At 47.1% G+C, this 27,712-nt stretch overlaps 1 protein-coding gene across 7 annotated transcripts; it reads left to right on the forward strand.

The window, feature by feature from the left end:
* Positions 1–1,930: 1,930 nt before the first annotated feature.
* Positions 1,931–27,433, forward strand: Rbp2 (retinol binding protein 2). 7 transcript variants are annotated; one of them, XM_087560484.1, is made up of 5 exons: positions 1,931–2,722; positions 7,081–7,215; positions 15,609–15,787; positions 25,650–25,751; positions 27,184–27,417. In XM_087560484.1, exons 2-5 carry the CDS (start codon positions 7,143–7,145, stop codon positions 27,232–27,234), a joined length of 405 nt encoding a protein of 134 aa, XP_087416610.1. In that variant the 5' UTR covers positions 1,931–2,722; positions 7,081–7,142; the 3' UTR covers positions 27,235–27,417. The 7 variants fall into 7 exon arrangements, with proteins under 7 accessions (XP_087416610.1, XP_087416613.1, XP_087416614.1 ...); XM_087560487.1 differs by having other exon boundaries at positions 2,508–2,722; positions 7,092–7,215; XM_087560488.1 differs by having other exon boundaries at positions 2,514–2,726.
* The last annotated feature ends 279 nt before the right edge of the window (positions 27,434–27,712 follow it).

Genomic DNA, 27,712 nt, shown 5'->3' on the forward strand with positions numbered 1-27,712 from the left:
GTGAGGTAGTTTGCTTTGACCCTGGCCTTGATGCATAACATACTCTTGCTAAAAGGGAAGGGAAAGAGGAAGGTACAAGGGGGCTCCTTCGAAACCACTGTGACCTGGGAATAGTGAAGGCCTCCCACCTCCCTGCTGTCCTTTCTGCCATCTGGAGCAAAAGCGGGACGCAGCACAGACCCTGTGACCTAATGGCTCTCCTCTCCTCTCTTTCCACTAAGGCCCGAAGCTGAAAACAAGTCTGCCAGTTTACACCCGATTCACACCAGCCGTTGAGCACTCAGTGTTACCTAGGCGCCCTCGGAAGCCCAATGTCTGGTCTCCCATCCATGTGGACAAGAGCAGGCTGTCCTGCTTCCAGTGGCCTCAGAAGGGTATCGGGATAGGAAAAGGGCATCCGCGATGAGTTGGTGTGATGGTTGACGTTGATTGTTGGCCTGACAGGCTCTAGAACCGTCTAAGAGATAAATCTCTAGGTATGTCAGCGAGGAACTTTCTAGGCGGGGTTGAGGTGGGAAGAGCTATTCTACTACGTGTGGGTAGCTCCACTCCGTGGGCTACAGCACTAGACTAACTGCAAAGAGAAAGCTGACTGAGCACTGTCATTCACAGTCTCTTGCTTTCTGACTGTGGACACACTATGAGGAGCTGCCCTACACTCCTGCTGCCATGATGAACTAGGACCCCTCGAAGCAGGAGCCAAAATAAGCTTTTCTTTCCTTCAACGCTTTTATCAACTATTTAGCAAGTCACAGCAGACAAGAAAGCCAACTGCTGCTAAGGGCTAGCAGAGCCAGGGATCCTCGCAGCAGCCCAGTCTTGGTCCAAAAGGGTCTTTGCTCCTCCCCCAACTCTCCGCCCATTGGCTGCCCTGATGTTGATGAGGCAGGTGGGAGGGCAGTCCCAGCCACAGCTATCACTCCTAATATTCCAGAGGCCTGGCTCTCCCGCGCCAGCCTGCTCCTGAGCAGCACCTGCTAAGTGTATTCCTAGGGGAGCCTGTGAGACAGACAGTTCCCCCCACCCCGTCCTGGATCTCGCTCATGCTCTGTTCTCGTTTACACATAGCCTTGTGGGAGTGTGCAGTTAGCTTACTGCTTCCTAGTTCTGTCGTGCTTTAGCGTGTACAATACACACTTGGTTCTCATACTCTGCTGGGCATCAGAATCACGTGTGAAACTAATGGAGCACAGAGAGGCCTGGACCCTGGCAATAAAAAGACCAGATAAACCAGACAGAACGTTTTCTAGGTTCAAATCCAACATCATCTAACTGGGTGGCCTTTGGGATGCTCCTAACCTCTCTGAGCCTCATCCCCTTCATCCTTAAAGTGAGAATCGGGTGACTCCCTCTCTTTATTGAGATAAGACAGGCCAAGTGCTCAGCACACAAAAGGCCACCATTGTCCTTGTGCTCATGGGTCAAACCACTTACTGGAACATAACACTGAATAATAGAAGTTTTTGAATGGTTCATCTTCATTGATTTTTAGGACATCAAACACGCTTGATAAATGGATGGAGAGTGCATGGACCAATATCTTATTGATCAGTTCACTGACGCTTTTATTTAGCTTGAAGTCTTGAAAAGAAGAATTGCTAATAGTTCACAGGACCACTGGTAATCAAAGTCCTTCTGTCCTTCCAGCTCCAGGAGATACCGAGAGTTAGGGCTTACCATTGCAGAAAGACCCACCCAGATCTCACCCCAAGCAAGCAGCACTCATCTTCCTGTGTTTGCATGCTCCCGGCTTCCACCCTGTAGGCAAACGGGAAAGTGAGGTGGTCCCTAAACCCTCAGAGACAGTAGATAAATGGATCCCACCAGGTCAGGCATTCCTTGGGTCTGGCAGAAGGGACCAGGGCAGGGCATAAAAGTTTCCACTGGGTACAATTGCCAAGCACTCCCTGGAGAGTTAAGGAACACCCCTACGGAAAGTGGTTGTTCGGACTGAAGCTTTCAGCTCCTGCTTTCTCTAGACTTCAGAATAATGGAAGGGAAGGAACCACTGAGAACCAGAGCGATGTCATACCCGGGTCCCTGGGGGAAATGAGAATTTGTGACCTTGCTGTCCTGCTCTGCCTTCCGGAATACAAGTAGATAAGGTGCCAGATACATAAAAGGCTGAGACAAGGCCCAACACTGCCTGTAGTCAACGAATTCCCAGGTCCCCTTTCTCCTGTGACCAGCGGACAAATCCAATAGACTTTCTGATCCCCACAGAGAGCACGCGCAGTAAGGTTAAAGTCACAGGGGCATTGCCTCAGAGGAGAGGTGTCTTCCCGGAGACCCTGAGGAGCATCCAGCACAGAGCCCTCTTCATTCTGAAGGACATATAACATCTTCCTTCTGAGGGAAGGAGGGAGCTGGGAAGACCTCAAAGATGCAACACTTGCCTAGGATGTGTGAGTCACAACAAAACGCAATGTGGAAGGAGGAAGAAAAAAGCAAAGTAGATTGGGGAGGAACGGGGCAGGTCTGGGCAAGTCTGCCCTGGCAAAGGAAGCCTCCCTAGGCCAGATTTCAGTGCTGTGAAGGCTTCACGTAGACCTGGGCCTTTTGTTGAGCTCACTCTCAGCTGGCTGACTGATCTCAGATTCAACCTTCCACCGAAAGCCACATTTGCCTTTCTTTCTTTGCTCTCCAGGAAGCTCCTTGCCTGTTAGTAATGGCTGGTAACTTTTTCTAGGCTCGAGTCACCTGAGGGATTCCATCAAGGCAAGTAGGTACAAAATGGGATGCTCACAGGGGTGGTCAGAGTTAGAGGGAGGGTGGACTAGGATTGGACTTTGGAAATTAGGGCTCTGTTACTGCTTCTGAGGTACATGATCTTCCTGGAACGTGTGAATGGCTGAGTGCTTAAGTGGCCACTGTTTTTCTCACTCACTGTCCCTTACTTTTCCTCCTGGTTCACCTCTGTCAGAGACACGAACCCGTGGAAGCTCTGGTTTCTTGGAAGGTTGATGATGAACCAGGCCCTTGCCAGCAGCTTGGGCTGTAGCCCCACCTCACTGCTGCTATCCTGGATGGACACTTACTAGATGCCAGGAACCCTTCTCAGAGCCTTGGGCTCTTTTTCGCTACTTAAATGTTTTAAATGACAGGACTTGGGAGATGGCTCAGTAGATGATACTGTCTCCAGTACATAAGTATGAGGACCTGAATTGGATTCCCAGGAGCCATTCTTGAAAAACCAGGCATTGCAACACATCTGTCACCCCTGTGCTGGAGGTGTTGTGGGTCACCTGGGCCAAAGCAACAAGCCTTGGGCCAGTGAGAGACCCTATGTCCACAACCCAGATGGGTAGGGTTGGAAAGACGGCTTAGGGGTTAAGAGCATTGGCTGCTGTTGCAGAGGACCCAGCTTCAATGGGGGTGGCTCCCAACCATCTGTGACTCTAGTTCCAGAGGGTCTGATACCCTTTCTCGCCTCCACAGGCATCTTGCATACAACTCATGCACAGGCAAGCATTCAGACAAAATACATAGGCACATAAAATTGAATTCTAATTAAAAAAAAAAACAAAAGTAAGAAGAGTGGTCCCCGAAGAGGGATTATGTCCAAGGTCATCTGTCATCTTCTGGCCTCTACACACAAGAGCATACACACACACACACACACACACACACACACACACACACTCATGAATATGTACCCACTCTCTGTCTCATTGTCTTTGTCTCTGTCTGTCTGTCTGTCTTACAATGACCAAAGAATAAATGCAAAACTCAAGGTAGATAAGTGTTCAGAGGTCAAAGCCAGGAAGTGATGCTTTGTTCAATTTTTGTTATACCATAATTTTCACTTGTGGTCCTGGGGCAGTGGCAGTGGCCCCCCAGGGACTTTGTAGAAATACAGGTTGCTGGGCCTTACCCTGGACTCATTAAGGGAGGAGCTTAGCATCCTGCATTCTGCTGTGCCCTCCAGATGACTTGGAGGCTGGCCAGAGCTCAAGAACCGTGACTCCAGAGGAGCCTCGTCAATTCTCAGGAGAATCTTTAAACATCTGTGAACCCATTTTGGGCCCCTTAATCACGACCATGGTGCACCACTCCGGCTCACTTCTCACAAGGCTGTTCCAGAGGGAGACAGCAGAATGAGCTCTGGAGCCAAGGCTGAGAAAGGGGAAAGCTGCACCATGAAGACAAAGATGCCAAGCCTTCTGTACCATCCTAGGCATCCAGCAGTTGTCCATAGACGATAATAAAACGCCAGTGTTTTGTAGACAGCGTTGGTTACCTGTGCTGTATCACAAGGCATCTTAGTTGCCAACGTTATAAAGGTAATAGTCTGAACAGCTGACTAGACACACAGATCGGATCATGATACAAGACAATGGGATCTTATGTAGAGGAGATAAGGCCAAGCCACATACGACAAACAAGGTAGGCAGGGCTCCTTTATTGAAACCTCAACTTAAGCCAGCCAAGTTGAGCTGAAAGGAGCCAACACTGACCAGAAATACCCAGGTAATTCACTTCAACAAGGAAGTCCTTGACAAGCTTTCAGTGCCTTTTCTAGGATGGGATAAAGTTTGGTAATGGGCATGATTTCAACAGTTGCCTTTTCGTTCTGCTCAACCATTCTGACACCGAGGTTTGCAGGCTGACAGGTGGAAACCCGATGCAGGAACTACTGGGTCCTTCCTGTTGCTGGCATCGCCACCCGACATAAATATACTGGTCTCATGGTTTGATTTGGACTTTGTCCTGAAGCTGATGGGCTGACGTGTGTGTGTGTGTGTGTGTGTGTGTGTGTGTGTGTGTGTGTGTGTTTATATTTGAGTGATTGGCAACCTGGGCTTAGAACTTGTTTAAGAATATTTTCCCTCATTGTGGGAGGGTCCCACTCCATTGTCAGATTCTAGCAGGGCTGTTGAAAAGCCTAAAGCCAATCCCGCTGCTTTGCTGTTCTTTTGTAGATCATCTGTTGTTTTCTATCTGCTTAGGTTTACTTTTTTCCCCCCGAGTTTTCACCAGGTTATCTTCTGTGTTAGTACTGTCTTGCTTTCTCTTGCTATGATAAGACAGTCTGACCGAATGCAACTTGAGGAAGTTTATTTGGCTTACACATCCCCATTGCAGCTCATCAATGAGGGAAGTCGGGGCAAAACTCAAGGCAGGAAGCTCGAGGTAGGAGCTGAAGCAGAGAACATGGAGGAACATTGCTCACTGGCTTGCTCTCCCTGGCTTGCTCAGCCTGCTTTCTTATACAACCTACCTGGTCATGGGTGGCACCATCCACAGAAGACCGGGCCCCCCCATCAATAATTTATCAAGAAAATGCCCCCCATATTTGCCCACAGGATAATCTGTTGGAGGCAAGTATTTCTCAATTGAGGTTCCTATCCAGGATTGTGTCAAATTGGCAAAAACTAAGCAGTGTATGTAACCTCTGCACAAAGTTCTCAGTCCTTCCATTTTACAGATATTCTCTTTGGCTGTATTTAATAAACTATTCAGATCATCTATTGCCCTTTTAATTCTAGCAACTCTATATTTTAAATTTTTTTTCTGTATTTTATATTAACACGTGTGCCTCAGTGCAGGTATGTGTAGACCCTAGCAGCCATACTTTTGATCTCTGAATTACTAACAATATTTTTTGAGGCAGAATCTCACTGTGTAGCCCTGACTAACCGGGAACTTGCTAGTAGAACAGGTTGGCCTGGAACTCATAGATATCCACCTGCCTCTTCCTTCAGAGTGCTGGGATTGAAGGCATGTACCATCACACCTGACTGTAATCCTGTTTTTTTTTAAATATCACTTTATGCCTTTTGAAGTTTTGGAGTGATTTTTGAATTGCCTTATTGATTTTCAATCTGTTTTCTAATTGCTATCTGAAACTCCTGGAAATCTGTGAACTTCCGGGGGTGTTTGTTCTTGGCAATTAGCTTCACAATGTTTTCTGGTCATGAAACTATTTTTGACATGTCTTTACCACCAAGAACTCTGTCTGTCCTGGATTGAAATGCGTGTTCCCACTAGCGACCCTCCCACACTAGATCCTTCAGAATAGCCCGGAAATCTAAATTCAAAGTCTAAATCCAGGCCAAGGTGGAGGACTTCTTTCAACCCATGCAGAGTCTGAGCTGAAGACACAGGATTTCTCGTCTCGTCATATTTTGACTCATGCAACTTCACTGAAGCACTGGCCCCTCAAGAGATTGGGTTTCCTGTACATTTCCCTCTCTTGTCTTTCATCAGCACCCACACCTCCTTCTCCCCATGCCCATTACATGCAGGCTTCCAGCTCACCACAATTAACCGACCTTCTTGTCTCCAGCCCCTCCCCTGCAACCAGGCCAACTTTCCTTATATTCATGCATGCAAGACCTGTGGTGTTTGGGGGTCGGGGGACTGTTTTAAAATGCTCAAATCTGAATGTGGAGGGCAAACAATGAATCCCCAAAGGTCCTTTGTGTCCCACTCTGCTGTCACAGGTCACAGGTCACAGGTCACAGGTCACAGTTCATTTTCCTGTCTCTGTCTTTTACAAGTCACCATTGCGCTTATCGTTTAACTTCCCTGAGCCTTGCTGATCTGTAGAGTTGTGTGTGTGTGTGTGTGTGTGTGTGTGTGTGTGTGTGTGTGTGTGTGTAGGGGAGTCTGTTAAATATAACCCATAGAGCTTTTGTGATCTGAGACAAAATGAACTTGAAGTGTGGCTCAGCAGAGAAGACAGCTCCACAGATGTGAGATCCATCATTGGCTTCATTAGCCAAGCCAGTGCTGGTTATGTGGTGGGCAGGCCTGGTTCTGCAGTCCTGCAGAATGTGTGGGGCAAATACTGAGTGTTTGTTTTCCTTTGGAACTGTATAGAATGTTCTGTGTGGGGCCAGGGTCTCTGTGGGAGTCCAGTCAGCCTAAAATGAGCTGCTCCGAGGCACTGTGTCACGGAGATCACTGGGACACACGTACCTGGCAACAGCAGGACTTTGTGCCTGGACTGCCTACAGACCTGTTGAACTTTGCAAAGGCAAGGGCAATTCCTTTGAGTTGGGCTTATGACCTTTGACTCTGTTATCTTTATACACCTGGTCCACTAAGCTATAAAAGCAGTAACGTTTAACACAGTCTCCCCGCAGCTTGTTCCTTCACGGTCACCAAACGTCCGCATCAAACCAGAGGCCGCCATCATGACGAAGGACCAGAATGGAACCTGGGAAATGGAGAGTAATGAGAACTTTGAAGGCTACATGAAGGCCCTAGGTAAGAGGTGAAGGGGATTGGGAGACAAGGAGGACAGCAGACTGGTCCTCGAGGAGGTGCTAGTGTGGGGCTTACCAGAGCTGTATGCAAACCCTCCCTCCAGGGTTATACAGTGCAAAGTCACCTAAGTCCTGGGAACTCTCTGAGGTCGTTTTCCTACCCAGAAATAATAAATGTGATGAGGTTAGAATGTCCTTTGCACAGTGCGTGCATGACAGAAAACACACACTGAACAGACGATGCATATACATGTGCACATGTGTTCACACACAGTACATGCACACTCACACACACCAGGACTGGTATAGTGTACCCCGAGAGGACAACAGAGTCACTCTCCTGCCTCGCCATCACCATCTCAGATAACCAGTTGAGTCAGACATCACTACCAATGACTCCTGCTTGAGTTTTCCTCAGCCTTGACACAGGAAACACTGAAGGACCACCCATCCAATTCTCTACCTAGAGACATTCGGGCTCTCAGAGGCTGAGAGGGTCTTTTGTCACAGGACTTAACTCACCCACGGCCTATCCACGTTCCACACTGGGCTCCAGGCCAAGGCCTACTAATCTGTTTGTGTCCCAAGTCAGTGACAGGACAGATCTGTAGGTCTCTCCTGGTGTTGGCAGAAACATGTAGTCCTGTCCACCTGTGGGCTGTACTTGGAAGAAGATAGAGTGAGTAGACACAGGGGACCTCCAAATAATGGCAACCACCAGGCACTGGGCAAGGAGCTTAGCTACTGAACTCCTGCCACCAACAGCACCCTGGTCTCCCTTTCTACCTTGAAATTCCTCACATACAGAGTTACACCCCTGCATGCTGGGGAGCCATACACGTATGAGAGAAATGACTGCATATGGCAGCAGAGTCCCAGTGATTTGGATCTAATGATGACACTTGTCTCTAAGAACGGGCTTGTGTGGCCTTCCTCTGCAACTAAAGAAAGACAGGCAAGGCTGGGCTATGGTGGCTCGCACCTTTAATCCCAGTACATGGGAGGCAGAGGCAGGGAGGTGTCTGAGTTTGAGGCCAGCCTGGTCTACATAGTAAGTTCCAAGACAGCCAGAGCAATGTACAGAGACTTTGTTTAAAAAAAAAAAAAGCCTACCTTTTTAAAGAGAAAGAAAGACAGGCCAAAATCCTCTTTTTAGGGATCTGTCTAGTAGGGTTAAGCTACCTAATCAATTTGGAATGGAGTGTAGCAGGACCTAGGCAAGAAGGAAATATTCCTGTTGCACTCCTGTATAGTGGCATGAGTGGCTAATGGAAATGGGGTTCTGGGCTTATAGACATAATCAATTAGGGCATAGTTCAGAAGCATAATTTTAAACATTATCGTATAGACGAGGTGAGCAAGCCCAGAGTAATTACAGCCCGTGCCATCCCCAAGACGTCCTCTGTGACATGGGATAAGGCTCTTGACATTTCAGGGTCACGCTTTCCCCATCTACCAAATAGGGACAGCGACACCTGTATTGTGGTTTCTCTACTGGTTCTGGGTACGTCTGTGAGTTTGAACAACTGAAACTCTTACCACACAAGCTATTTAGAAGCACTGTGGTTTCATAAGTGTGTTTCATAGACAAGCCAGAAACAGAGATGATTATCAGAAATTATTATTGGGCATATATAGATTATTATGCCTTTTGCTGTTTGCTTAAATGATATCAATTCCAGGGCCAGCAAGATGGTCCAGCGAGTAAAAATCTCTTGGCACACGAGCCCCGGGACCTGACTTTAACCCCTGAAACCCATAATGGAAGGAAAAACACCAACTCAAAAGCTGTCACCCGACTTCCACATGCATGCCATAGCATGTGCATGCCACCAAACCTCCCCCCTACACACCACCCACGTACATCCACACAATGATAATACTTCATAAAAAAAATTCCTAGTTGACTTTAGAGATAGTTCTGCTTTAGTACCTGGCCCCTTGGATAGACTCCTAAAGTCCAACGCCTCGGTCTGAAGGTGGAAAGCACTCCCGTCCTCCACTGAGGCTACACTTTGATCTCTCTCTATCTCTGGCTTCCCCTTTTACACAAGCTTGCACCTCAACGGGCATAAGGGACTTACAGGTTGTGACTGGCTGGGACGTTTAGATACTTCTGGGTTGACGTTCCTAATCCTTAGCCTCCGTTGCTTGCCGTCTCTTGGGGCTTTAGTCATAATGTGCAATCTAACGTCAGGTTAGACCGATCTCACTCTAATGAGCAGACTGATTGAAGACTTCATAGCAGGTCCCTGCTTTGTAGAGGGGCATCTGGTACTTTGTGGTCTGAGCTACCACATGAGCTAGCTCTAGCTAAACACAGAATGTGGGTGTCTTTGTGACTGCTTTGCCCAGATGCTCTGTCTCAAGGGTCGTAAGGACTTGCCCTGCTTTGATGACAGCACAACACCGTGCACATAAATACCTTATGCAGACTCACTTTCCCAGCACGGAGGCAAGACACCTGATTTCCTTCAGCTACCCATGGGTGGGGCAGGGCTGGCAGTGATCGCTGTCTTCAACAGACTCGGCCAAAAGCAGATGAGGAGTGGCTGCCCCCGCCAGTCTAACCTGCCAGGAGCAGCTCCACTGATCTGTTTAATTTCTGCCACACCCAACCGAAAGGCAAGGTTGCTTTCCCAAGTCTGGGAAATCAATGAGGCTTGTCTTCGGTGCCCTTTTGTGCACTTGGCATTTGGGGTGAGCATTGCAGAGAGCTTTGCAAATCCCCAGATGTGTAAATACTATCAGGTGTGACATTGTTCTCTGCCTAGGAACCACCGCTTTCCAGGACCTCGACTCTGTCCATCAATAAGGAAATTGGCTTTCTCTGGGGGGCCTGGTTCTTTGTGCCGTAGGAAGGGACACTGTTGAGAGGCTGCTCCTAGCGGCACCCTGGCTTTGTTAATAGCCCAGTGGCTCACTCGATAACACTCTCCTCCACATTTGACTCAGGTACTAGTCTCAGCAGAATGACATGTCACAGCAACCTTTGAGTTTACCTCAAATTATCAAAGTCATTAAGAGCTCAAGGGTGAGTGTCCAGAATGATTCAGTGGTGACTCCTCTCCTGCCTTGGGCACTCCAAGGCTTTGCTAGATTCTCTCTGACCCTGAAGAAAGCAGCTTGAAAACCTTATCACTCAAAGACTCTCTCATGCCCTAAGGTCCTCCTTTAGCCAGAAACCGAGGAGTGGAAGAGATCTCTTCAGTTCCAAAGAAGGGCCAGGTAGAGCTATAAAAAGAGGATTCTGAGCAGAGTCCATCAACTCTGCCCAAGGTAGAGGCTTACCTACCCGCCACACTGAGGCATTGGCAGCTGCTTATAGAAGCAGGGAATGTACCGTCTGTGGTAGGACCTGCGCTGCTCTGTTCTTGAGATCAGGCGGGTGCAGACCACCAAGATTGTCTCATCCAAATGTTGTTACTTTGTAAAAGAAAAAGTGATTCGAAGTACATATAGTCATCTAAGTACAGTCATCTTTAGCTATGTCTCATTGGTCTAGGGTTGAGTAGATTTCTCTTGTGGTCCTTGCTTAAGAGCTCTCATCCAGCACAAGGGGATAGTGAGTGAGGCTGGAGCCTTCTTGAAGCCATTTCCACTCCAGCTAGGGAATGCTGCCTGGTGGCTGAGACCTCACTTAGCTTTGGCTGAGGACATCTATATGGTTGGTCTCTTTATATGGTATGGGGATTTTTACAGCATGTGGCTATGTCCAGAGAGGGGAGGCAGAGGGGTATGGCCTTTGTGACCCATTGTCAGAGACCACTAGGTATTTCTTTCACTGTATTCTGTTGGCCCAAGCGTTACATTCCCTTTCTCCATTCATGGGGAAGCACCAGAGACCCCACTCCTCTGAGAGAAGAATGTTAAAGCCACAGTGTAAGACAGATAGGATCAGATGCCACTATTTTAAAAATATTCAGTCTGTCATAGAGGGGACACCAGATAATCTTAGACCCTGGCCAATAAATGTCCACAGTTACTAAGTGGAAAGCAGAGCCAAGAAAGTCCCAGTAGAAGGGAGCAGTGAAGACGTCCCAAGTTCTTCAGGACAGGATGGTGGCGGAAGTGAAGGAATCCAAGCAGAGATGGGGCTGGGCCTGGCCATGGTCACGTGCAGAGTCACAGTCATGGGATACCAGAGCTGAAGGGGAAGGAGAGAAGGGAGCCTAAGACACAGGAGGACGTTTAGCACTGTGTACCACGAGTGAACTTCATCCTCCAAGGACAAAGGACTGCCTCCAGGGCAGGAGGATGCGAGGCCACCGCACTAACTCAGGCAGCCACTTACTGACTCCAATGACACGGAATCGGAAGGGTGGTGGAATGGCCATGGAAGATGGGAAAAATGGCCAAGAAGGGTGGGCATGGGGATAGCCAGAGCAGTGGGGAGAGACTCGACATGGAGACTGGGTAGCAAAGACTGGGAGGAAGCAGTCCTGAAAACAGACAATCGTCTTATAACCTTGTCGCTAGAGATGGTGACAGGGTGCATCCTAAAATTATCTGGGCAGGGTCAGATTTTGATGATCTTTTATTCTATACATTGCCCCTGTTTGGGAAAGAAAATCTTATCTTAGTTCCTATAAGATGGTAAAAAGATGTAAAAAGACACCTTTGCTGTTGTTGTCGTTGTTGTTGTTGTTGTTGTTCATTTAAAGCAATATACGCAGAGTTTAAAAAAAAAAAAAACCAGCCTGTTAGGTTTCTAGTAAGCTCAGCACCAGAAAAGGGGTATCCCTAGAGACAGAAATCAGACCCTGCTGAATGCTCTCAGTCAAAAAATGTTTCCTGAACATCTGCAACGTGCAAAATCCTGTTCTAGCTTTTGTTTTGCATTTGGTTTTTCTTCCTGCTCTGTTGTACTTGTGAGGTGCCGGGTAACAAACCCAAAAGCTCCCAGTGGCCCGTCAGTGGTAATCGGGGGCACACGTTATTTTCATACCGCAATGAGCACCTTGCTAGAGTCTTATATTCTTTATTTCATCTTAACTAACTCAGGTGTAACAACACATCGGGAACTCTTCCGGTCACTGGGGATGGAATGGTTACTAAGAGGATGGTCCCTGGTGGATACCCTGGTGGAATCCATCTCCTGGCTGGTGGGAGGAAGACAGGGGTACTGACAGAGAACACCAGACACCGTGTGAGATGACTTTAGGTGATGCGCGTGTTTTAAAGAAAACAGAAAAGAACAGTGTGTGAAGTGGGACGAAGGTCAAGGAAGATGACTTTTTAAAGAGTTGACAGTGCTTAAGGTCAGAGCTTGAAGCTCAGCTGTGTCCCTGAAGCCAGGGATGGTAAGTGCAAAAGGTTTGTGTGTGTCCAAGAAGGTACACGACAGGAGGGCTGGAGTGTGGCAGTATGCAGACAGTTGGAAGATTAGAGAAGAGGCTGAGGGTGGAGAGATAGGCAGAGGTTAGACCAAGAATTCTGTTATTCCTATTTTGGCTTCATATACTCACTACACATCCGAGCTTTTCATAGATATGGATATGTAAGACCTGGAGCCTGGAGCTGGGCCTGAGGATAGAAGGGATATTGTCTACTTGGTAAAATGAGGAATTAGAATTGGAGAGATAGGGGAATTTCCTAGGGACACATGTGACTTGGAGATGGCAGGGCACAGACAGCAACCCAACTTGGCTCTTCTAATAACATGTTAGCCCTTTCTTATTGTCCTGAACAGGGCAGGGTGCCAGGCGGTGGTGGGAGAGGACTTTACTCTGAGCAGAGCTTGTTGGAATAATGGGAATATCCAAAGTAGAGAGACAGCATCTTCAGAAGCACTGTAAGAGGGTTACTCAGGGTCCCTGACTGACACTCCGTCAGTGTCTGATGGCCTAAGAACGAGGTCATTGTGCATAGCTCTGGATTTCTGCCAATGACAAGCCAATGACATCATTCAAATCACCAGAGTCTTAATTGCCCTACATGACACCCGGTTGGCCTTTGAGATGGAAAAGTACTGAGGCAGAAAGGCCAGGGGACAATGATGCATGCTTCCCCTCCTCTGGTCTCACTTTCACGTGCTGGATGGACACTTGTATCCCTGACCTCTATCCCATTGGAGAACATTGGACTAAGGGTGCAGAGTGCAAGCCCAGAGTCACCAGCCTGCCTGCAATACCCAGGGAGGAATGAAGGAAGAGACAGGCAGGGGCCGGTCTAATTCCCTTCTGAACTCTGAACGTGTCCTCTGGAGGAGAAAATGGTATGGAAAAAAGAGAAAATTGCTCTTCCACCCGACTTCCCCTTATTGCCTGGAAGTGCCGATGATTTGAGAATTAAGGAGTCCAGGTTCAAAGCCCATTGAGGCTGCACTTTGAGCAGCTCTCGGATTTCCCGTGATGGATTCTTGGGCATCTCCGCTCTCTAATTTACAAAGTGCACCTGCCCTTTTAGCTTGCAACTTTAGCTTTCTTCGCAAGCACATTACCAGGCGTTTTAATGTTGGGTGGCCCGCTCGTATTTCAGCTTTATGGCCCGCATTGTTCAAAAGGCAGTTATGAAAAGTATGCTTAATAAAGTCGCTTTGCTGTTGTTGATTTGTTCTTCCACAGCAGCAGGCATAAGCCGTGTGTAGTGCTCAGAAATAGCTTGTCTCTGGACCCTTCCTTCTGAGGTAGAAATTCACTTCACTTGGCTATAAATCAGGCTCAGGGGTACCTTTAATACAGAAAAACAGATAAAATAAACTTGATAACCCTAGTGTTAAAATATCATATCCGAAAACAGTTTCCTCTGCAGAGTTCAAAGAGAAAGTACTTGTGTGTGTGTGTGTGTGTGTGTGTGTGTGTGTGTGTGTGTGTGTGTGTGCACATTTATGTTCTATAGCTACGTTTAAACCCTTTGGATTAGAAATATCTAACAAGAAATCCACCAGCAGACTATTTGACTGCCTTCCCCAGGGTGGAGCAGAGGTGACATGATTAACTGGCTTGTGCAAACGCTAAAGGGTGGCCAAGAGGCCAAGTCATTTTTCAATCTGGAGGCGAAGCCGTGCTTGTCTCCATTTGCATAGGGGCCCTAATAGCACTCTCCCAGCCCTTGTCAGGAAGATTGACTCGGCTGCCGTTTCCAGGACACACCCGTTCCCTCAGCAACTGGCCGATTCCACCCCCATCCCCTTTTCTAGGCAACTCTGGACAAGCAGCAATTTTTTTTTTTTTTTTTTTTTTGCTGCGATCCACTCTTCTAGGCAGCCCAGGACAAGCAGTAATTTTTCCTGGGGAGCCTTAGCCATGAATGACGAACTGGCTACATTTATAGGGACACTGTGAAGCCAGGTGAGGCTGAGTCCCACCATCTAAATCCTCTGGGCTGCGATTTCTACCTCCACAGAGTGAATGTAGATTTGCTCGCTAAAGAAGAGTTTGTTCTCCACAATTTCCCCACAATTTCCATTCTTCTGTAGTAGTTTGCCTGGGGCACTCCCCTTTCCTTCATTTGAGTAACAGCATCCTTTTCTTACATCCTAATGATGACTGCTGGAGCTCTGTGAGTACAACCAGGGCTTCAGCGTGGAGGGCTTGAGCAAAAGCCACTGACCAAGCAAACTAGAGAGAGGAAGGTGGCCCAACCAGGAAAATGTCCCACCAGGCAGGATAAAGGACCCCATGGCAGCTACAGCTATAGGATCTGGTATGGTAGGGTTATATAAATACACTCTGAAACATTTGCTCTGGGCTAAGCTGCTCTGGTCCCTGGGTCACCTAAACAGACAAGGACAACAAAGGAGGCCCGTGTGCAATGAATACATGCAAGCACTTGGGTACCTTGTACAGCCTTTCCCATCAAGCTCATGAACTCCTCGGTACGAAACGAGCTTTTCCATCCTCATTTATTTTCTCAGGAGAAAACTGAGGCTCCAAAAGGGAAAAAAGCTTTTGTAAGGTCACATAGCTGGGAAATTGGGACTGATCCGCCCCTTGCCCTCACTCTTTTGTGCCAGTCTTTCTAAACTGTGGTGTGCACAAAGTGAGTGGGAAAGATTTACACTTCTAATGGGATTTCTTGTTCCACGGCTACTCCTGCTACTGACTGCTGCTGCTGTTGCTGCTGGTGGTGGTCCAGGGTCCTGGCTTTAGTGACCACTGTCCCAGACCACACTCCTCCATTAACAAATCCGTATTCTCTGAGCATCTACCATGAGCATAGACCTAAGGCTGGTTCTGGTGGGGGACACATAGAGCAAAACTAGCAGGCAGGGGGGGGGTAGAATAATCAAACCCATGATAGAGCCCTGTGTAAGACAACTAACTCTTGCTTCTATGTATGTATGTATGTAAAGAAAGGTGGCGTATCCAGTCCTGAGCGCTTTGCCTTGTTAAAGAAATGAATGAGTCTGGCTGCACACATCATAACCTTCCCTACTCCCTCTGCCAACAGATATTGATTTTGCCACCCGCAAGATTGCAGTGCGTCTGACTCAGACGAAGATCATCGTTCAAGACGGTGATAACTTCAAGACAAAAACCAACAGCACGTTCCGCAACTATGACCTAGATTTCACAGTGGGGGTGGAGTTTGACGAACACACAAAGGGTCTGGATGGCCGGAACGTCAAGGTACGTGTGGGTGGGCAGGTTTTCACTGCCTGTTCCTGCGGAGGCTGGATTTCTAGCTTCACATGTGCAACAAGCCCAGGAAGGCTCAGGTAGGGCTCAGGTAAGCAGGACCAGAATGGACTTAGTGAGGTTGGTAATGAGTAATTAATGAAGGGCAAAGTAAGAAGAGGCAGGAAAGGGAGGCAGGAGAGGCCTCAGATCATGTGAGACATTAAGATTACATGGCTGAGTGAGCAGCTGAAAGAGGGCAAGACAGGATGTCCTGGAAATGAATAACTACAGAGCTCACCCAAGCAGATTACCCAGGTATAAAGAGGCAGCCATGCTCAGCCAGCTCTGGCCAAGAAAGGATCAGGCCTCCTGGTACTTGCTTGGTTGTTTGGTTTGTGGTTTTTTTGTTTTGTTTTGTTTTGTTTTGTTTTGTTTGACTTTTTAAAGGCGTTCCCAAGAATTCAGGTGTTTTGACATGTAACACTCAACTTTCAGAGGATCCAGTTGGCCAAATCTCCTTTTAGAAAATCATGGTGCAGATGAAATAAGGATAAAACTCTGTAGACCCAGGAAAGTCAGTAATCCAGTCTCTGTGCCTTGTTGTGACTTCTGTCCTAACTCCCAGGCCATTATCTAGAAAACCTTGCAGGAGGTTCAGGCCAGCGTCCAGCACTGGAAATGCAGTAACCCCCTTAGCCAAGCTCTCGCCTCCCTTAGGTCCCATTACCCATGCAGTCCAAAAGCAGAAAGTGGGAAAGTCCAGAAATCAACAACCCCTGAGGGTTAAAGTGTACGTCATAGTAGCATGATGCAGTCTCCCTTGCCTGCCCTATCCTGCCCACGATGTTAGTCATTTCTTTCTCCAGCCTCTCTACCCCATGTACATCACCCGCCCACCAGTCACTTGGTCGCCATGTTAGCTCCATGGAATACATAGGGTTCGATTCTACCCGAGATTACACTGAGGCTCTTGGAACACGCACATCATTGATGTGAGGGGGCTATGTATTTTCACTGGTCAACCCTGAAAGCACACACACAAAAAAACAACTCTCACCAGAAGGTGAAGGGTTCTCTCTAAGCCTTGAGTCTAAAGGTAGTAGGCCTTTACCCAGATAAAACGGAAGCTGCCAAGCATCAAGCAAATGTGGGGTAAGAGACGTAGAGGCAACAGTAGCTCCTCTGTGCTGCTGTGTGAATCACTGCCCAGCAGACTACTCCTCACACTCCCTGTTCCAGTCTTTGGTTGTCCAAATCAAACTATACCTAGTCAAGACCCTCCAAACAGGAAGTAGGGAGATTTCATCTCAGTCCTATTTAAATACTCTCCTTCCTCAGCCTTGGCATTATAGCTCTGGGGCTTATACAGAAAAGCTGGAAGGGCAGCCATTGGCTACACTGCTCATGCCCACATAGTTTATACAAGGCTGGACATTCACAGCGTCCTCTGTGCCAACTTGGTTACCAGGCTCCTAAACAGAAAAGAATGGAGCTCAATACACCATCTCTGGCAAATGAGCCCTCATCTCCAGCAAAGGCCGAGCCCCTTGGGATGACACAGTGAGTGAAACGGGATCTGCCACCCTTCTCTGGCCGTTCACCACAGCTGCCTCTTCCCAGGGGAAGCCACTGTCTTATTCTTCCAGGAGCTCTTCCCAAGTCTCAGATCTCTCCCAAAGGGAGGGACTCAGTTTTGGTTCCTTTCCTGGGCTGGAAGTATTAGCAATTGGCTAGCAGGAGTCTTTTCTCTCTACCAAGACAGAGACCATGGAGAGTGGAGAGGCTCTTCAAGTGCCCTTCTCTGGCTGATTTTACTTCCCTTAGTGTTTGGCTATAGCAAATGGCAACTGTAGGCAGGTAGGACCAGCAGTAAGTGTTTCCCTCTAATGTCATTGACCATGTACAGGTCTCAGGAATGGGGACCCTTAGCCAATAGGTGTTAGAGCCGCCCTGTAGGTTAGAAGTCCGGATTTCTTAACCCTTAACACTGACCGAAGTTAGAGCCTTTAGCCCAAGACTTTGAGATCCTTGTCTCTAAAGACTTGATAGACTCTGAAAATCTGGTGTCCAGGGTGAGAGTTTCCAACATGTGGCTCTATCCAGTTTTTTCTTGTTTGTTTGTTTGTTTTTGTTTTTTAATCTTCCTTACATTTCAGCTCTCCAATGAGCCTGCTTAGAGAGCCAGAGAAAGGGGTGCCATGACCAATCACAGTCTTGACACTTTAGCTCCAGTCACTCTGCTAGGATACCAGGGGAGGTGGGAACTTTGCAGGTTCCCTGAGACGTCACCAAAGCCTGGGATAGCACAAGGTCTGGTACCAACTGTTTCCAACGAGCTTGGTTAAAGACAAACCTTTGGGAACCGGAGAAGTTAGGTGTTATCATCAAGACATTCATGGAGTGTTCAAATCAGGACCCTTCCCAAGGCATTGGTGGAATGTTTGAGGCGGCCGGTGCTGTCATAAGGGCAGCCCAGCTGGCTGTTGGATGGACAGACCTTTTGTCTGAAGGAGTGAGGGCAGCAGCAAGGGAGATTCCAACAAGTGCTAATTTGGGAATCAAATTAACCAATCCTCCAACATCTTTACTTATTCTCTCTGTCTTTTTCTGTCTGTCTGTCTGTCTGTCTGTCTCTCTCTCTCTCTCTCTCTTTCTCTTTCACACACACACATACACACACACTTAACACCAGAAGTGTGCTTACCATAAAAGTTAATCATTAATTAGTAGTGATTTAAATGTATTCTAGTACTGCTTAACACCTTTCCCATGCTCCAAGGAGTAGCCAGTCCCTCTTATCTGCCTCAGGAGGAAACACTGTTATTCTGTGGAGAGAAGGGCACATCTTTCAGTCAGTCAAAATTAGATTCAATGCTTTTTGTTTAATAATAATAATAGTAATAATAATAATAATAATAATAATAATAATAATAATAATAATAGAGTTGAAAAAAAGGGATGGAGCAAAAAGTATTTTGGAGATTGTCCACCAGAGCCTTCCTGAAGTAAAAAGCCCCAAGAAGGCCCATTAGGACTTGCTGTGGGCCTCGCTGTGGGGCTGCAGGTGGTGGGTCCACAAGTCTTTTCTGAACTGTGGCCAGAAAGCCAATTCATCAGACTCCAGGACTAATGGGAAAATCCGCCTCTGAAGGTTTGCATCTCTCCACGGTTCCAGGCTAATCAGTTCTTGATTTGTTTCCCTGCTCCTTGCAGTGTGAGGCGAGGCTTCTTGAAAGCTAAGCCTCTCCTCTCTGACTTGTTCTTTAGCAACGGGGTTGAGGGGTTGAGAGAATTTCCTCTTCCTGAAACAAGTCACGTCCCGCTGGCCTTTCCTGGTTCTGACAAATTGTACTTGTCAACACCTAGCCCCACCCCACCCCCACCCTACCTCTGACCTCCACCCTGTCCATCCTCCCTCCTCTCTAAGATCATCACTTTGCATCACTGCAGGGAGAAAGGATCCTTTTACCCATGACTTGTCTATTTGCCTGCAACAGAAAGCCAGGGATAGCAATCAATCTCTCTCTCTCTCTCTCTCTCTCTCTCTCTCTCTCTCTCTCTCTCTCACACACACACACACACACACACACACACACACACACACACACACACACACAAAACTGAGATATACTTGACTAGAGACTGAGCAAAAGTCTAGTCCCGTGAGAATTACAACTCAAAACAGGTGCCCTCTGGACTATCTACTGCCTGTAACAGGAATAGGACCCTTTAAGGAGTGCATGAGCCCCACCCCTCCACACAGACAGTGAGTGCACACACCTGTGCACAGATTTGCAGGTTCATGTGCTTTGTGTGTGGCACACTCTCGTCCCCTAGGGCTCCACTTCTCAACTCTCATCATTCTCAGAACCTTCAAGAGAAGTTGACATTCACTAGAGGAAGGTGTGGTTGCAGCAGGAGCCCCGAAGGGCACAGTTCTGCACCAGTCCAGAGCAGGATTATAAAAACACATCAGAGATAAGGCTGACTCTGAGGACTCAGAGTTCCCCTCTTCCCTTCTGATCACCATATGTTTTCCCCACTTCTTACCCCGACTTGTTTTTAAGAGAGTTAAAAGCCCCTTATCAAAAATACAAAAACAAGGATGGAGGTGTGGCTCACTGGTGTACCACTTGCTTAGCACAATGTTCCAGGTTCAATCTTCAGAGCTTAAAAAATACACTTATATTTCCATGTAAGACATAGAGAAGTAAGTGAAAGGCTTCGGAGACACTCAGCATAGGTACCTGAGTGTGCATCCCAAGAACCCACATAGAAAGCCAGGCACACCAGCACACATCTGTAATCCCAGTACTGGAAGGTAGAAACCAAAGGATCTCCGAGGCTTGCTGGCCCAGACAGTACAAGCAAATCAGTGAGCTCCAGGCCTTGTGAGAGACCCTTTCTCAAAAAGTACGCTAGAGAGCAATTGAGAAAGGCATCCACCATTTATCTCTAACTTCCATGTGCACACACACGTTCACTCACATGTACTGGCACACACATGCAAAGATACTAACATGTATGTGCATACATCAGCGAAAGAGAAATAATTGATATCCACATAACGAAACGTAGATCACATAACCATCAGGACGAATGAAGTGCTGATTCCTAGCACCGTGTGAATAAACCTGGAAAACATGCTAAGCGTCAGAGCTACACGCAAAAGACCGTGTATTATATGAAGACTCATGACAGACAAGTGCATATGGGGTGGAGGACAGAAGAAGCAGTACTGAGGCTAGTAGGTACAAGGCGAGGAAATGTTCTAGATACATTAGTGAAGGTGACCACACAACCTTGTGAATAGGCAAAGAAAGCTAAAGTGTCACCTTCCAAACTGCAGAATTGCAGACTTCAGCAGAATGAATTTTATGATTTTACAGTTTGCAATACACACACACACACACACACACACACACACACACACACACACACACCTTTCAAAGGTGATTGGACTTGAAGTGACCAGTGGGGCGTGGGGAAAACAGCCAGAAACGGAGCAAATAGCACCAAGAGACTTTGGAGGCTCCTCCTATGGACGGTTGAGGAAAACTGCCTTACGAGCATTACAATAGGAGTGGCTGCACAGGTCAATAGATCCCTTCCGTGCCTAGAATTTAGAGGAAGTGATTCAGATTCATAGAAAAGTGAGAGAACAAAGAATAACTTTGCACCCTTTACTAAGTGTTACCTGTTGTGGGTACAGGAGAGGTGGTTCAGCAGTTGAGAACTTTAACTCCTCTAGAAGAGGACACAGGCTCAGTTCTCAGCACCTGTGTCAGGTAGCTTGCAACCATCTGTAGCTCCACTTTCAAGAAATCTGACGTCCTCTGCCTCCACAGGCATCTGCATGTGCTCGGTACATGTAAATTCATGTAAACGTATACACATGATAATAATTTTTTAAAATGAGTTGCATATTATTAATGTTTGTCCCTTGTGTTTTTATCATGTTCCCAGGCGCTCACTTGCTCGCTCTCTCTCTCTCCTCTCTCTCTCTCTCTCTCTCTCTCTTGCACACACACACACACACGCACACACACACACACGCACACACATGCACACACAGACATTTGCACTGAACAATCTGACACGACTTCCAAATGATTTTACTTCTGAAGAATTAAGATATTAGTTCTCTTCCAAGGTTCATGACTTCACTATCCCTGTGTGGCTGGCTTGTCTTCCAGTATTACGCATGAACTGTTCTCTTGTTGAGTGGCCTGAAGTCTAATTTGAGAGCTGTTAGCTACTGTCAAAGTGCGTGTGACACTACTGCACTCTTAGGACTATCACTCCATGATGGTTGTTGTGGATCATAGATGCCATAACTGGGTAAGACTATTGGTCACTTCCCTCCTTTGGAAGCTTGCATGGCACCTTTGGGTACCATGAAAGCTTGTCCAGGCAACCAAGGGATGCTGAGAGCAGGGGAATAGTCTTCCTCAAGGAAGAGGACACCCACTGGTTACCCAGTGGTCAGCCCTGAAAACATAAAAGTAATATTATATAGACTGAGCAGGCTATATTCATATACTTATACCACACACACAGACACACACACACACACGCACACGCACACACGCCAGCAGCAGCAGCAGCAGCAACAACAACAATTATAAGAAAAGGAGGCCATGAATTTGAAGAGGGGTGTATGAGAAGGGTTTTGGAAGGTGGAAAGAAGAGAGAAATGATATAATTATAATCTCAGAAACATTTTTTAAAGAAATAGGGTAGTCTTTTATAGGTCCGTGGTTGAGCTATTGACTCACAGATTGAACACTGAGCCGGCACCTGTATCTCATTTGACATAAAGAGCCTTTTTGAGAGAAGCTGACTTCGGAAGTGTGAGAGGCAAAGTCACAGTAGGGCTCCACCCCCTGCCTCCATTCTACCTAAACCTGCCCATTTCTAAACCCTGTCCATTTTCCCACTCAAAAGTTATAGCTTTCTTAGCTGCAGGATTTTTCAAAAACAGTTTGAGTCTGTTTTTAAAACTTTTTCAGACACAGGGGTGAGGTCAGCAACTAAAAGCTGGGCATGATGGCAAATGCTGTAACCCCAGCACTCTGAAAAGCTAAGACAAAGACACAGCTGGTTCCAAGCCAGCATGCATGATATAGTGAGAAGGAGGAGGAGGAGGAAGGGGAGGGAAAAGAAGAGGAGGGGTGGAGGAGGGGAAGGGGGAACACAATTAAATTAATAAGAAATGTGAGTTTGGAGTTGGTTCCTTTAACCATTCTTGTAGTTCCGCTTCTCACTGTCTCATGTAGGAGTGAGCCCACAATCTTGTAACCATTACAGTGATTCATTGATAACCAATTTACTTTTGGGTCAGAATAACTTTGGGTCTTGCTGCCCAATGTGAGTTATTAAAGTGAAATATTAGGACAGGCCCCCTTGCACTAGCATTTTCCTCCTTTCTGTACTCTGCGAATTTTGCTAAGTTCCTACTGCCTGCCAAGCCTGTGTCAGTGAGACAGGTGCCATGCTGAGTTGGAGCCCCCTTCCTGTCCTCCGGGATCTCAGCCTCATGCAGAAGATAGACAAATAAACAGATAGTGTCCATTGCATGCCCCCCCCTTGCAGGTCATGTGAGCCCTCTGCTGGGACCCTCCTCTAAGGCAGGAGTGGGTGGGCTTCCCTCAAGACGCTGCCTCAGAGAAACTGTCTACCACAGACAGTGGTCACTACCAACCACTGTGCTTAGTGTTATAGCAGCCACCAATAGCCACAGCCACCAACAGCCTCTCCGTTCCTGAGCTCTGCCTGTGATTGGCGGTATCAGTGCAGTCAGCATGCACTGGGCTTTCCGGTACAATTCAGTATGGGAGGAAAGAGAAGAGAAGATTAAGAAGAAGACAAGAGTCCTTATCTATCTACTAGGGAAGCAATGGGGTCTAAGACAATGAGGAGAAATAGCAGATGCATTTTGCAAGCACTTCTTCCTCCCAGAGGAGCCAGGAGACCTATGACTTGAACTTCTCTAAGTCCTTCAGAGATAGAAGGTTTCAGATGCCCTTGAAAGAGAAAGAGACAGAGACATTTTTTTTTTAAAGAAAGCTCAGAAATTTTTTTAACTTTATTTACATTGGTATTTTTGTCTTTGCCCTTATGTATGCTTGTGTATGGGTGTCAGATCTCTTGGAAAGAGTTGCAGACAGTTGTAAGATGCCATGTGGGTGCTGGGATTTGAAGTCAGGTCCTTTGGAAGAGCAGCAGTGCTTTTAACCACTGAGCTAGGACTCCAGCCCAAGCACAGAATATTTGATTTTAAGATTAGATTTTGGGATGGTGACTGTATGGATAGCTACAGTTTTTTTTTTTCAACAGTAAACAGTGGAATGTTCTTTGCACCATGGTGGCCTAGCTCAGTCACTTCACAGGGATAATAACCGCTCTGGATTTCTTTTACTTCCTTGCAAACGACAGGGACTTAGCAAAAGAATACATACACATCCTCACCTGGTCCCCTTGCCTTATGCACACTGCTCAGCGTCTCACGTTTGCAAGCATTTAAACAACTGGCCCTGGTTGTACTCTCCCTGTGGCTGTGCGGCAGGGAAGCATCGCACCATATTTAACCAGCCACCCACTGACAGACTTTATGAAGCTTCCAGTCCTTTGCTGTAATGAACAGTTCTGTGATGTGTTGAGGAGGAATGGGGAGGAATAACACTGTGCGTAAATCATATATTATGGTCAAGGTCAAATATTATTTTAGGAATAGGCAGGTTTAACAATCTGTAGAAAACAGGTTTGCATAATGTACAAGGAGAAGGGAAAAAAAGCCCTACAAGTCATTTTATCATCAGTTGGGTTTACAAGACGTAGAGAAGAAGCAAGTGTCAGGTCCTTGGCCTAATTTTGTCCAGAGAGGCACCAGGTGGTTTGTGCACACAAGGAAAAAAAGAAAAGCAACCCAGCTGTGGGAAGCTCACAGGAAGTAAGACACAGACACGGCGTGGAGTGGCAAAAATATCAGCAGGCGCAGTGAGGCTGATCTAGATGCCGAGGTATTAAGAGGGAAATAGTGGTGTCTAGGGAGTTGTATGTGCACAGGGCCTTGCAGCCTCCTGGGTACTGGCAGGCCTGCGACTTCTCCATCCATTGGCCAGCTCGGTTGGGCTGGAATGAAGGATGGCATTCATGAGTTCTGCTTCCTGCAGACAAGCAGGTTCTGGGTGACAGGACCTACTTAGAACCGCACGAGCAGCTCCTAAGTTAAGTAGGGAACCTTCCCACATTTATTTTCACAGACAGTAGACAGGGCCTGAGGTGTAAGCCCTGCAGGAAAATTCCCAGGGTAGAAATTTTAGGTCAAAGAACATATTAAGCATCATCAGAGATGATAATCCCAGCAGCTGGGAGGCAGAGACAGCAAGGTCAGGAGTTCAAGGTCATTTTCAGCACACAGTGAGTTCAGGACTAGCCAGGGCTGTGTGAGACGCTGTCTTAAAACACACACACACACACACACACACACACACACACACACACACACACACACAAACAGAGAGAGAGAGAGAGAGAGAGAGAGAGAGAAAGAGAGACTCAAAACTAAGAGCATATGAAATAGGGACTTTACAAATAATAAATTAAAAATTATTTAAAATGAGTAATGAAAGCAAAACCACAAGCAAAACTATGTAACTATGTGCAATTCTGTATTTTGAAAGGTAATATAAAGTAGTCCTCACAAAAGGTTTCTCTTCTCACCACCCCTGAGCTGGGTGCACAGCCCTCCCCTCGGTTACTGAATCTTTGATCTTTGACTGTATGACTAATTGGATCTGAGAAGCAGTCTTATCAGCATCCCCGCTGCTCTTTAGGAAGTAGAATATCTCTTCTTATGTTTAAGACCCATTGACTACAAGAGCTCCCCCTGTAAGCCCTTGGTTCACATGCTTGGTTGGCATGGACTATTAGGTTAATGATCTTTTTATTGATTTACAGAGGCCCTTTCTATATAAGGACATCGAGTCTTTACTGATAGGCTACAGCTCTTTTCCCTGTTGGTTATTTGTCTGTTGACTTTGAGGTATTTTCCCTTCCAGAAATTCCCCATTGTTAATAGTTGAATTCATCATCTTGCCTTCACTAGCTCTCGAAGTGCTATTTTTACCATATCATAAAATAGTTGAGTCAAATTCCTTAAAAGCAAATACAGCCAGCCAGGAGAAACCGGCTTGGCTGGAATGGAGGGTACATGAGGAATGGAGACTGTAAGGTCCGTGGGATCATGGACACAGGATTCTGTCTCATGGGATGGGAGGAGCCTGGCAGAGTTCTCAGGACTTGGAGCTGCAGATCGTTTGATCTCCCAAGACCATCTGTCTGATTTGCTTGACATCTGTCTTTGCAGACCCTAGTCACCTGGGAAGGAAACACCCTGGTGTGTGTGCAGAAAGGGGAGAAGGAGAATCGTGGCTGGAAGCAGTGGGTCGAGGGAGACAAGCTGTACCTGGTAAGCCCTGGGGTCTGTACAGCACTCACCTGGCCAGGCGGTTTGACAAGAAAAATGGCCCTGAGCTCCAGCCAAATGCATTTGGTCATATAGTCAGAAAGCCATTGCCATCTGGCTCAGGGGACTCTAGGAAGAAATCTATACGGCTGTTTCTGTGAATAGCGCAATTAAAAAGAAAGTTTAAAATGCTGAGTTAGGAAAGCAAGATCCAAGGAGAAATGAAGAGAGCCTGCTAAGGAGCAGCCAGGGAGAAAGGTGAGCACTGGAATTAAGCCACCTGGAGGAGAACAGGACCAGGCAATCTGTCAGTTACTGGGGGGTCGGGGGAGGCTGACAGCATGGGGAGAGGGGCGTTGGCCTCTCACCCTAAGGCATGGCAGACCTGATCCCACTCCTGTGAGGCTGACTTGTTACTAGAATAGAACAGAAGGGACAATAGCTGACATCCGTCAATAAACTATCACTTCCCAGACAGCTTTATTTTTCATTCTTCAATCTTCACAGCAATTTATGGGCCCCACAATGGACTAGTGAGAGAAGGTTCACTCTTTCAAACAGCCGGCTACTCATTTGCTAAATGAATGGCTTATTCAGCAAACACATCCTCATACATTCACTCACTCACTCACTTTTCATTCATTCATTCATTCATTCATTCATTCATTCATTCGTGGAGTCAGGCAAGTACCCAGCTCTAAGGTCAACATGAAAGTCACCAAGATGCCCCTCAGATCTGAGCTAACTTGCCCAAGATCTTTACTCCTGTCAGCTGATAACGTGCATGTCATCCCCAGCATTTTGCACTGGCAGCTTCCCCTACCTGCTGTGGCCTGGATGATGGATTTGTTTTTCTAATTATAAGGCCATTCCCAACAGTACTTGCGGCTGAGAACAGAGTCAATGTTGGCTGAATGGGCATGGCGGCCTTCCTCAGGCTCACTCAGCCTTCTCCTTCAGGGTTCAGTGAAACACAGATAAGACCTGGAGTTCTCTCCACCTTGGTGAAAAGTGTGACCCCATCAGCTACCACATAGGCAGACCGGGGGAGCCCTCCTGAAGCTAGTCCTAGTGTTGGGCCACTGCTCCCTAATACATCGACATGCTATCCTTTCCTTCCTCTTGGCTTCGCCACCTTTGAATAAATTAGCCAGTGTCGCTTTAATCACAAGAGTGGGAGCGATCCAGCCCGAGAGGGTCATTACTCTGCATTTTTCATTTTTAGAGTTGTTCAGGCTCGATTTGAGTGTCAAAATCAAATTACTGCTACCCTGCAGGGCATGGCAGGTGATCGAGTCTGTGAGGGACACTTTGTCCAGAACAGCTAAATGTCCTCCTTTTCATTCTAGCCCCACCCACCTGCCAGAGAGTAAGAGGGCCGGGTGCTGGGCAATAAGAAGTCTGGGTGGGCACTCACACACTTTCTGATTTGCAGGAGCTGACCTGCGGTGACCAGGTGTGTCGACAAGTGTTCAAAAAGAAGTGATGGGCCCAGGGGAAGCCTGGAACATGTGTAGAGTTCTCTGCCATTCTGAAAAGCAGCATTGGGACTCCCTGGTTCCTGACAGAGCCCCCCTTGCATCACCTGCCTGGGTTTGAAACAGGGTGTGTTAAAGGAACCTACCCCCTCCCCCTTAGAACCTATTATTAAATAAAAAAACAAAACATCCTCTCGGCCTTTGAAATGGTTTCCGTCATTAATTCCTAGCTGTCCATCTCACCTACAGGCAGATGGCTGCTGCCTGCCACACTTACATTCTTGTTCTCATCTCGTTTGTTTCTTAGTCTCTGGTAAGTTTGTTGGTGGTATTAGGAATGTCTTCTAGACAACACTGCTGACTCATGAACATCTCCCCTGGGAGACATTCCTATGGAGAGATGCGCATCCCTTCTCCAACAGACTATATTACAATTCATCTGCCTTCTGATTTGCTCTCTGTCCTGAGCAGACTGAATAGAACTGC

This window comes from Rattus norvegicus, chromosome 8, assembly GCF_021556685.1.
Source record: "Rattus norvegicus strain SHRSP/BbbUtx chromosome 8, alternate assembly SHRSP_T2T, whole genome shotgun sequence".
NCBI lineage: Eukaryota > Metazoa > Chordata > Mammalia > Rodentia > Muridae > Rattus > Rattus norvegicus.